General features: G+C 39.2%; 1 protein-coding gene across 1 annotated transcript in view; it reads left to right on the top strand.

The window, feature by feature from the left end:
* The window catches only part of DCC (DCC netrin 1 receptor), an 813,847-nt gene extending 804,490 nt beyond the window's left edge, over positions 1-9,357 (top strand). The window contains 2 exon segments of the mRNA XM_068993780.1: positions 7,756-7,898; positions 9,268-9,357. Coding sequence (XP_068849881.1) covers positions 7,756-7,898; positions 9,268-9,357 — 233 coding nt within the window.
* The last annotated feature ends 1,915 nt before the right edge of the window (positions 9,358-11,272 follow it).

The following is an 11,272-nucleotide window of genomic DNA, read 5'->3' on the forward strand; positions in this document are numbered from 1 at the left end:
TACATACCCATAAATAATTACTTTAAATGCCACAGTCAAAAGATACAGAAGGGAAGATTGGACAATAAAACAAGAACCTACAATATGCTGCCTACAAGAGGCCCACCTTGAAGGTGAAGGACATACCTATATGGAAAGTGAGGGGAGGGAAAAAGACGTTTCATTCAAATAGAAATGACAAGAAACCAGGAGTAGGAAGACTCAAATAGGACAAAATGGACCTTAAAAACAAAGCCCATAAAGGTAAAGAAGGACATTATATACTGTTAAAAGGATCAATATATGCACCCAGTATCAGTTTAGTCAGTCAGTTCAGTTGCTTAGTCATGTCCGACTCTTTGCGACCCCATGAATCGCAGCACGCCAGGCCTCCCTGTCCATCACCAACTCCCGGAGTTCACTCAGACTCACGTCCATCGAGTCCGTGATGCCATCCAGCCATCTCATCCTCTGTCGTCCCCTTCTCCTCCTGCCCCCAATCCCTCCCAGCATCAGAGTCTTTTCCAGTGAGTCAACTCTTCCCATGAGGTGGCCAAAGTACTGGAGTTTCAGCTTCAGCATCCAGTATAGGAGCACCTAAATATGTAAAACAAAGGAGAAACTGATGGGAATACAATAAAAGTAGAAGACTTTAATGCCCCACTGACATCAATGGACAGGATTCCAGGAAGAACATCTGTAAGGCAACAGAGATCCTATACAACAAAACAGTTATGCATAACTGGTAATTTTAGAACAGTAAGAGAGTGAAAGTCACTCAGCCGTGTCCAACTCTTGTGACCCCATGGACTATATAGTCTATGGAATTCTCCAGGCCAGAATACTGGAGTGGGTAGCCTTTCCCTTCTCCAGGGGATCTTCCCAACCTAGGGATCGAACCCAGGTCTCCCACACTGCAGGCCGATTTTTTACCAGCTCAGCCACAAGGAAGGCCCAAGAATACTGGAGTGGGTAGCCTATCCCTTCTCCAGCAGATCTTCCTGACACAGGAATCAAACCAGGGTCTCCTGCATTGCAGGCAGATTCTTTACCAACTGAGCTATGAGGGACGCCCTTAGAACAGGAAATCCCTCCATAAAAGAAAACACATTCTTCTCAAACACCCATGGAATATTCTCTAGGATAGACCACACAGGACACAAAACAAGTCTCAACAGATTTTAAGAGGACGGATATTATTTCAAGCATCTTCTCTGACCACTGTGTCATGAAATTAGAAATGAGAAACAAGAATATATGGAGACCAACAACATGCACTAAGAAACCAATGAGCCAAGAATGAAATCAAAGAGAAAATTTTACAAATACCTCAAGACAAATGACAAGAAAAACACAACCATACAAAGATCTATGGGATGTGGCAAATTCAGTCTTAAGAGTGAAGTTTACAGCAAATAGAGCTTCCTCAAAAAACAGCCCTGACCTTCCACCTCACAGAATTAGAACCACCACAAAACCTAAAGTCGACAGACGGAAGGAAATAATAAATATCAGGAGGAACTTGAGATTTCAAAACAGAAAAGTTAATGAAACCAAAAGCTGGTTTTGTTGAAAGAATAAACAAAATTAACAAACCTTTGGCCACGCTTATCAAAAATAAACAAGAGAAGACCAAATAAACGAAATAAGAAATGAAAAGGGAGACATAAAAAGTTGTACCATATAAATAAAAATTAATCATTAGGGGATACTATAAACAATTCTGCGCCACCAAACTGGACAACCTAGAAGAGACATCAACATTTCTAGAAACATACAGCCCACTAAAACTGAATCAAGAAGAAATAGATAATTTGAACAGACTGATCACTAGAAGTGAAACAACCTATAATTTAAAAAACTCCATGCAAACAGAAGCCTAGGCCTAGATGGTTTCACTGGGGAATTCTCCTAAATAAACATTTAAAAAAGAACTTACACTGGTCTCTCTCAAACTCTTCCAAGGGTCTGAAGAAAATCATTCCCAAAATCGTTCTATGCAGCCACCATCATCCTGATACCAAAACCAGACAAAGAAACTACCAAAAAATAAAATTGCAGGCCAGTATCTTTGATCAATATAGATGCAAAAATCCTAATAAAATATTACCAAACTGAATTCAACAACACATAAAATGAACCACACATCATAGTCATGCTGGATTCATGCTAGGATCACAAGGTAGTCAAACATATGAAATCAAATCAATCAGATACATCAGTCACAAACCAAAGAAAGATGGAAACCACGTGATCAGCTCAGTAGATGCAGAAAAAAGCATTTGATAAAATGCAGCATCCATTCATGATAAAAACTCTCACCAAAGTGGGAATGGAAGGGATATATCTCGATGTAATGAAAGCTATTTATAACAAACCCACAGCTAACGTAATACTTAATGGTGACAACCTGAATGCTTTCTCACTAAAACATGGAACAAGACAAGAATGCCCACTTACCACTTGTATTCAATGTAGTATTTGAAGTCTAGCTACAGAAACCATACAAGAATTAAATATATCCAAATTGTAAGGGAAGAAGTAAGATTAGCATACATAAATCAGTTGCATTTCTTTATACTAACAGTGAAATAGCAGAAAGAGAATTTTTTTTTAATCCCTTTTAAAATTGCATCAGAGAAATAAAATATTTAGGAATAAACCTGACCAAGGATGTGAAAGACTTATACACTGAGAACTATAAAATATTCATAAAAGAAACGGAAGGTTATTTAAAGGAATGGAAAAACTATTCCATGCTCTTGAGTTGGAAGAACTAACATTATTAAAATGGCCATATGACCCAATAGAGTCTACAGATTTAATGTGATCTCTATCAAATTACCCATGACTTTTTTCCACAAAACTAGAACATATAATACTGAAATCTATATGGAATCATTAAAGGCCAGAATTGCAAAGTGATCCTAAGGGAAAAGAACAAAGCAGGAGACAAAATCCTCACCGACTGCAGACAACACTACAAAGTTATGGTAATCAAAATAGCATGAAACAGACAAACGGATCGCTGGAACAGAAGAGAGAGCCTGTAAATAAGCCCTCACACTTTTGGTCCACTAGCCTTTGACAAAGGAGCCAAGGTACAGTGGGAAAAAGCCAGTTTCTTCAGCAAGTGGTGCTGGGAACGTTGGACAGCTGCATGTAAATCAATGAAGTGGCTGGAACACACCCTCACACCATACCAAAAACCTCAAAATAGCTTCAAGACTTAAATATAAGATATGACCCCAAAAAACTCCTAGATGAGAACATAGGCAAAACATTCTTTTATATAAATTTACATAAATTGTAGCAATATTTTCTTAGATCATTCTCCCAAAAGAAATAAAAGCAAATGTAAACAAATAGGACCTAATGAAACTTATAAGTTTTTGCACAGCAAGGAAAACCAGAAATAAAATGAAAAGACAACTTACAGAAGAAAATATTTACAAATGATGTGACCCAGAAAAGATTCATCTCCAAAATATGCAAACAGTTCATACAACTCAACATCAGAGAACCCCAAACAACCTGATCATAAAGTGGGCAGGAGACCTAAACAGACATTTCTCCAAAAAGACACACAGATGGCCAACAGGCGCACAGAAAAGATGTGCAGCATCACTAATTATCAGAGAAATGCGAATTAAAACCACAGTGGATATCACCTCAAACCAGTCAGAACGGCCGTGTGTGTGTGTGTGTTAGTCGCTTAGTCATCTCCAACTCTTTGCAACCCCGTGGACTTCAGTCAGCCAGGCTCTTCTGTCCATGGAATTTTCCAGGCAAGAATACTGGAGTGGGTTGCCATTCCCTTCTCCAGGGCATCTTCCCAACCCAGGGATCGAGCCCAGGTCTCCTGCATTGCGGGCAGATTCTTTACCGTCTGACCCACCAGGGCCATAAAGACTAAAAATAAGAGATGCTGGAGAGGGTGTGGGGAAAACGGAAACCTACACTGTGGGTAGAAATGTAACTTGGTGCAGCTGCCGTGGGGAACAGTATGGAGGTTTCTTAAAATTTTTTAAATATTGAGTTGCCATATGATCCAGCAGTCCCACTCCTGGGCATAGATGCAGAGAAAACACGGCTTCCAAAAGATACACGCACCCCAGTGTCCACTGAAGCTCTGTTCACAAGAGCCAGGCCACGGAAGCAACCTGTCTATCGACAAGGGATGAAGAAGATGTAGAGTATCTATGTAACTACTCAGCCATAAAAAGGAATGAAATGGTGACATTTGCAGCATGAATGGACCTAGAGATTATCATACTAAATGAAGCCAAATACCAGAGAATCTTATCTATATGTGGAATCTGAAAAATGACATAAAAAACATATTTATAAACCAGAAACAGATATACAGACATAGAAAACAAACTTAAGGCTGCCAAAGTGGAAAGGGGTGGGGGGGGATACATTTGGAGGTTGGCATTAGCAGATATAAATTACTATATATAAAATAAACAAGGGCCCACTGCACAGCAACATAGGGAGCTATATTCAGTATCTTGTAACCTATAATGGAGAAGAATCTGAAAAAGAATATATGTGTGTGTGTCAGAATCTCTTTGTAGTACACCTAAAACTAGCACAACACTGTAAATCAACTATAATTTTTAAAGAATGAAAATTTAAAATTCAAAAACTAATTGGATTTCACCATATAGCATCAAGAAAATCAAAGTAAAAATTTTAACCAAAAAAATCAAATATTTCCATATAAAGTGTTAATCATTCTAATGTAGGGAAGGAAGAGCTAGGAGGTCATGGAATGTGCTCAGAGGAACATCTTTCCATGGCCATAAAACTACATTCAGGTTTAATCAGAACATCGTGAACATACTTGAAGGGACTGTAAACACAAATCGGAAAATGGCATTCACAGTGGGAGTTCCATAGAGGTGTTCCCAGTGTTCACCAGTGCTGCATGAAGACTCCTCTTTAAACTCTGCGCTTTTACTTGTGTGATCATCGACGATATTAATGTGAATTACACATGTTGCAGTAGCTAGAGAATACTTTATTGATAGCATCACTCTGACAGGGTTTTTAGTGCCTGCCTTTGTATTCAGGTTTACGAACAAGTTGGCTGTAGGAACACTGTGTTTCTAGGCAGAGGCCAAAGGAAAAATATAGGGGTAGATTTACTACACAAATGATTTCTTCGGATCCAACCAAGACCAGCTGGTATTATCACATTCTTTGGAAGAATGAAGGTTTGCCCGTTGTTCAACCAGAAAAAAAACTGATGGTAAAAAAGGATCGTGTAAGACAAACTCAAAACGACTTGCGTGACACAATCAGTACAAAATGTATGTGACTGTTGTGTTTTAGCCCACTGACCTCCAATCTCATTAAATTGATGATCTTAATTTAAATCATATTATTTGTATAGTACTTTGCTATTTAACTTAAACATGTTTTGGTTTTATAGAATAGTCTTAGAACTACAAGTTTATAAAAGTTATGCCAAGTTTTATGTTTGTATAAATTTAAATAACACTGTAATAAAAGTAGTTTAAATCAATGCCGAAATTCATTGTTTTCCTCCTTAAATTCAAACATAATTTAACTATAAGAAACTGTAGTACAATAGTTTATACCCTCAAATGACTTATAGTCTTGAACTAGGTTTCATGTTTTTTTACACTGCTTCTTCAAAAAGCTCATTTAAGTTGGATGGATTAAATCAACATGCTGATGAAAAAAACATTAATGTGTTCAGTGGAGTTTGATAGATCTTGGTAAAAATTCTTACTCTGTCTGTCCTTCTGAAATGTATGAATTTGGGTAAGTTATTTCATTTCTCTTCCCTTTAGCATCCTCGTATATGAACTGGAGATAGAATACTTAGCAGGCTTGTTTTGACAATTAAATCTTTTTTTCAATTTATTTAATTGGAGACTAATTACAATATTGTAGTGGCTTTCGCCATACGTCAATATGAATCAGCCACAGGTGTACACGTGTTCCCTCATCCGGAACCTCCTTCCCACCTCCCTCCCCATCCCATCCCTCAGGGTCATCCAAGTGCACCACCTAAGCGCCCTGTCTTATGCATCGAACCCGGACTGGAGATCTGTTTCACATATGGTAATATACATGTTTCAGTGCTATTCTTTCAAATCATCCCACCCTCGCCTTCTCCCACAGAGTCCAAAAGTCTGTTAAATCTTATTAACAGCTAGCTCTCTTTGAAAGAATTACAGGAAATCAGCATCTCTTTGAAAGAATTACAGGAAATCAGCAACTTTAAATACATCATCTTATTAGTCCTCACAAATTATTATTTCTATTTTATAGATGAAGAAACAGGCAAGAGAAATTAGGTTAGTTGAGCAAGGAATTATACAGGTAGAATGCACAGTTAGGCTTTTTAGGACCTGAATTCAGATTCGGTTGGTAAGTCCCAAATTCTTCCCTACTATGCTATTGGAATAAACTTCTTAGCACAAGTCTAGAGCTTAGCAGGACTTCCACAAATATTAGTATTTCCTTTCTTAATAAGATGATTCTTACTTCTGTCTCTTTATCTCTTCTCATATGAGCTACCAAAAACTTAAGATCACCCTCTAGTGATAAATGATTCTAACTGCAGACTTTTCAGCCTTGGTTTAAGAAAAATGGTGACTGAATATAAATATGAAGGAATTAGATGCTAGGCCAAAATGGATGACAAAGTGTGCGTTGGAAGGGCTTTAGCATTTATAAATTGCTAGCTTCCTGGATGGTTTGCATTCTTTCTTTTCTAAGTAGATATGCCCTATTTCTCTGATAGTAAAATAACTTTTGAGTTTTATTAACCAGATTACGTTTTTGAAAGTATGGTCAAAATAACTTTTTTTTTTCCCCAAAAAATATACAGTATGTCACTGGGATCATTTGAACTTGAATATCATCATTCATTATAGAAGAGAACTGAGGCAAACATTGTAATAGCTTCAATGCCTTCTATGCTAAGGTCTTGGTTCCAATACTAAAAATGACCTAAGACCTCAGGTATATGAGGTATACTGCTGATTTGAGATACGCCTTTATAAAATTTGTATTTTAGACTATAGGGACAAATTTATATTTGCTGTTATATATCAAGCAGAATTTATAAGGCAAATTTTAGACCCTAAAATAAAAGGTAGCCATTGTTTGTATCAGACTGAAATTTCATTTAGTAGAAACTCAGCAGTTATTCAAATGACTTTCATGAGCATTAGAATGTGTTTCATTGAGAGAAACTATACTGATCAGGACAGAGTCATATCTTTTTTTTTTTCTTTTCCAACAGAAAATACTCAATCATAAAGAACTGTTCTGCACTGTAACATCTAATACTCATTTGCAGATCAGAGCAACCATCTCTCTTAACTGCGCAAGTGTTTCTTGGCACTTGTTAAACAGTATATGGCTTATATAGCTGGTTAAGAACAGGGTTGTCTGGCCCAAAGCTCTGACTGGCCCCAACTGAGACGGCCTGACACTTACACTGTATGACAAACATTCCACAGTTCCCACGCAACCTTTCACAGGGATATCTGAAATGCACTCCCAATGACATATGACTGGTGGAGCTTCACCTGGAGAGGCCTAATCAGGATTTGTCTTCCATTCGGTGGAAATAAAATGAGCCCATTCATGTGTCAGAACTCATCTCTTGACTACAGAGTGGACAGTAGCCTAAAGGCAGTGCCGGCCCACTGGATTTGGCTTACACACTTGTGAGATCGTTCCAGAATGTTCTACACAGCACTTTCATCACTCTGTTTTCTATTTTAGGGCCTACTCTTCCCAAGACTCATGTTAAAACAGCCTCTCTTGGGTTGGCTGGAAAGGCAAGATCTCCTTTGCTTCCTGTATCTGTGCCAACAGCCCCTGAAGTGTCTGAGGAGAGCCACAAACCAACAGAGGACCCAGCCAACGTAAGGCCATCCTTGAAATTCACGGAAGCACTGCTGTGCCAAGCAGTCTGAGCCAACCAGCCCTCTCCATTAAGCCCAAGCCCTCGCTGTTCTAACTGTTTGTTTAGTTCTGTTTCCCTGCACTTGAATATGAAGAGAAAAAACTTTATGGAAAAAAATTACATCAGGGATGTAGTTATGTGAAAAAAATCATTGATACTTAAAGGCAATCTTTATACATACAAGCTGATGGCAACATATTGAGTGACTTTACATACATATATACACACACATATGTGTATAGACATATATATAATATGCACGTGTGTATATATATACACTGTCATCACTATCCTATAGAAAAACAATGTGAACCACATAGTTTGAAACTTTCTAGGAGTCACATGAAAAGATGTAAAAATAAATAGGTGAGATTAATTTTAATGATATATTTTTATCTAACCCATATAGATATTATCACTTGTTTATGCAATAAATATAAAAAAATTATCATTAAGATATTTACTTTTTTTGTACTAAGTGCTCAGAATATGATGTATAGTTTATATGTACAACACATCTCAATTTAGACTGTTCACATTTCAAAACCCCAGGTGCTACTTTTGACTTGAGGTTGCTGTATGGGACAATGAGCTCTAGATTATTCAAGAAAAATAACCCAGACAATCATTTGGGGAAAGAAGTAACAAAACTAATCACCTCACTGCAACCTCCTTTTTCATACATAAGGGCCAGTCTTTTGAGCCAAAGTGGCTATTTTCAATCCTTGTTAAACTCTGAAGATAACACAGTAAATGACCAAATCATTTACTGGCAGGCTGAAATTCCTATAAGAAGGTACCATCTACAACCTGTTTAATACCACGAGGTCAAGTTCCCACCAAAAAATGCTTGTGTGGTTATTACAGAGGAAAGCTGCTTATGTAAATTCTGTTTATAGCCTGAGGGACAGGAAAAGTAACTAACATACTCAATATCTACCATGTGCTGAACTCACAGGATGCTCAGAATAGCCTTTGAAATAGATATAATCATCATTTTACACCTGAAAACTACACATCAGAGAGGTTTACTAACTTGTCCAAGATCACATAGCCAGTAATTGGTAGAACCTGATTTGAAACAAGACTTGGTTTTCAACACGGAAGCCTCCTCACAAGGCTGAAGCTGGTGAAGAAGCACACAGTCCTCAGCCACTGCCTCTCTTACGACCAGCGGCTCCATCCGACGACCACATGCTGAGCGCGGCCCCTGGGCCGCTGTGTCGTGCATGAGAATGCACAGTGAAATGATCAGGGGTGGCCCCCCTTACAAAGGGAAGGCACCAGCATTCACCTGCACTAATCCTTTGCTCTCATTCTCTCTGTAGGTGTATGAACAGGATGATCTGAGTGAACAAATGGCAAGTTTGGAAGGGCTGATGAAGCAGCTTAACGCTATCACAGGCTCGGCCTTTTAACACGCATCGCCGAATTGACGAGCTGAATTTTCGGGGACCTCTGCAGCATTACCAATTACCCATGAACAGCACACCTGTGTCCAAGAACGCTAACCAGTGTACAGGTCAACCGTCAAGACCACTCACTCCTGGAAGATCCTGAAGCAGTTCAGAAGGAAGAAGCAGTCCTTCTTTCCTGGGCATCAGGAGTTTCAAAATGAGGACTCTGGGGTCCCTTAACAAAAGCAGATACATCTTCACTGCAATGTCAAAGCTGAAGCTGTGAGAATAGTCCTGGGCCTTTGCCACTGCAGTGACCTCACTGTCATGACGGATACTTAACATTCTTCATCAAGGCCTGTCAGTTTCTCCTAATGTGTAGGTCTAGTCTTACAAAAGGCAAGTGCATTATTGAAGCCTGTACCCTGCCATGGCAAACCAGTGCAAGCTGACTATTTTGTTTTCAAATTTAAAGTTCAGAGCACCCATGGGAACTTTCTCACCAAAGGATTGGATGTTTTTCTGACAGCACAAAAAAAGTAAACAAGCAAACAGAAGGCGTACGTTCTGTCACGCGGTCACACTTGCACAGGTGGTGGGTATCAGCTAGTGGCTGTAAAATTCACCCATGTTAGCAAGGTATCTATAAATCCACCCTTGGTTAACACTGATGTCTGGAGAACAGGAACATTTAAAAATCTCCAGCTAGGGGCATGCTGCCAACCACCGGTCCATTTCCTGAAGGAGGACACAATATGCAATCTTCTCAGACACACGGTAATTATGAGCTTAAAACTTCTAACAAGGCACTGTTCAATCTGGGTGGCTTTTGTGCCATCCCACACTGTGATGATATTTCAAAGCTTCACCAAGTCCGTCTCCCTCAGAAGTCTGGCTGGAAGAGTTCCCCTCTCCATCCCATCCCTCCCTGAGTCCTCCTTGGCAGCCAGCCCTGGGCAGGTGGCCAGCTCCACACATTCCATGCCACCCCTCAGCCCCCATCTACCTTCCTGAAACCCTCTGTGGACATGGCAGACCCATCCCATCCGAGGAAGGGAAGGAAAATGGAAGGCAGTTTCAAACAGTACCTTCTCTTGCGTGATGTCTCTTCCACCAACAAGATCCTCACTGACTCAGAGCAGGCAGCGTTGGTGAGTGGCGACCACCAGGCTTGTTGTCAAGGAAACCTTCTGCACCACGCCTGCCCAGAGTCAGAGAGGAACGGAGGGGAAGACATCGCTTGACACTTCTGACACATCATCCTAAATCCGGTGGATGCTCTTTAAAAACTGCCTCTTCATTGTGAGCTAGAACCTTAAACTCCTATTGCCATGTTTTATCTACAGCTTGCAACTAGGTGAAATTAAAAACATTGTGTGCGCACCCTTTTAGTTTCTGAATTTGCAGCTGCAAATTTGGAGTTAATCCATTTGTGCAGCTGAATCGCCAAAAGGGAGCCCGTTTGCATATTTATCTGTTAGGCAACTTGAAAACCCAATAAGAGAGTTTCAGCTGAATTATTCCTTTCAGCTCTGCCTTTGATTTCAAGCTTGAGTAGGTCATAATTTTAAAAGAGCATGGAAGGAATAGGATCTTTACAACCTAATAGCTCCTTTTATTAGGTGGGTAATTATATATGAATCCCTGAATGAAATATTTTGAGCAAAATGGCACTGTAACAGAAGTAATAATTCAGATTATTTTTTTACAGTTTTATGTCGGGAAGGAAATCTGATGTCAAAGAGAGGGCTTGTTCAAATGGTTCATTAGAAAATCCGGTCCATTTGTGAAATTGTTCCTTCAAGAAGAGTGCTTGTATAATTTACTTATATTTTCATGAAGTCCTTCTGAAGAGCTATGTGACGTTATCCTCTGGGGCAGATAACTCTTATTCAACATCTAAACACTTAGGCAAACAACACTCCACTGACCTGGA

Source organism: Capricornis sumatraensis, chromosome 21, assembly GCF_032405125.1.
Source record: "Capricornis sumatraensis isolate serow.1 chromosome 21, serow.2, whole genome shotgun sequence".
NCBI lineage: Eukaryota > Metazoa > Chordata > Mammalia > Artiodactyla > Bovidae > Capricornis > Capricornis sumatraensis.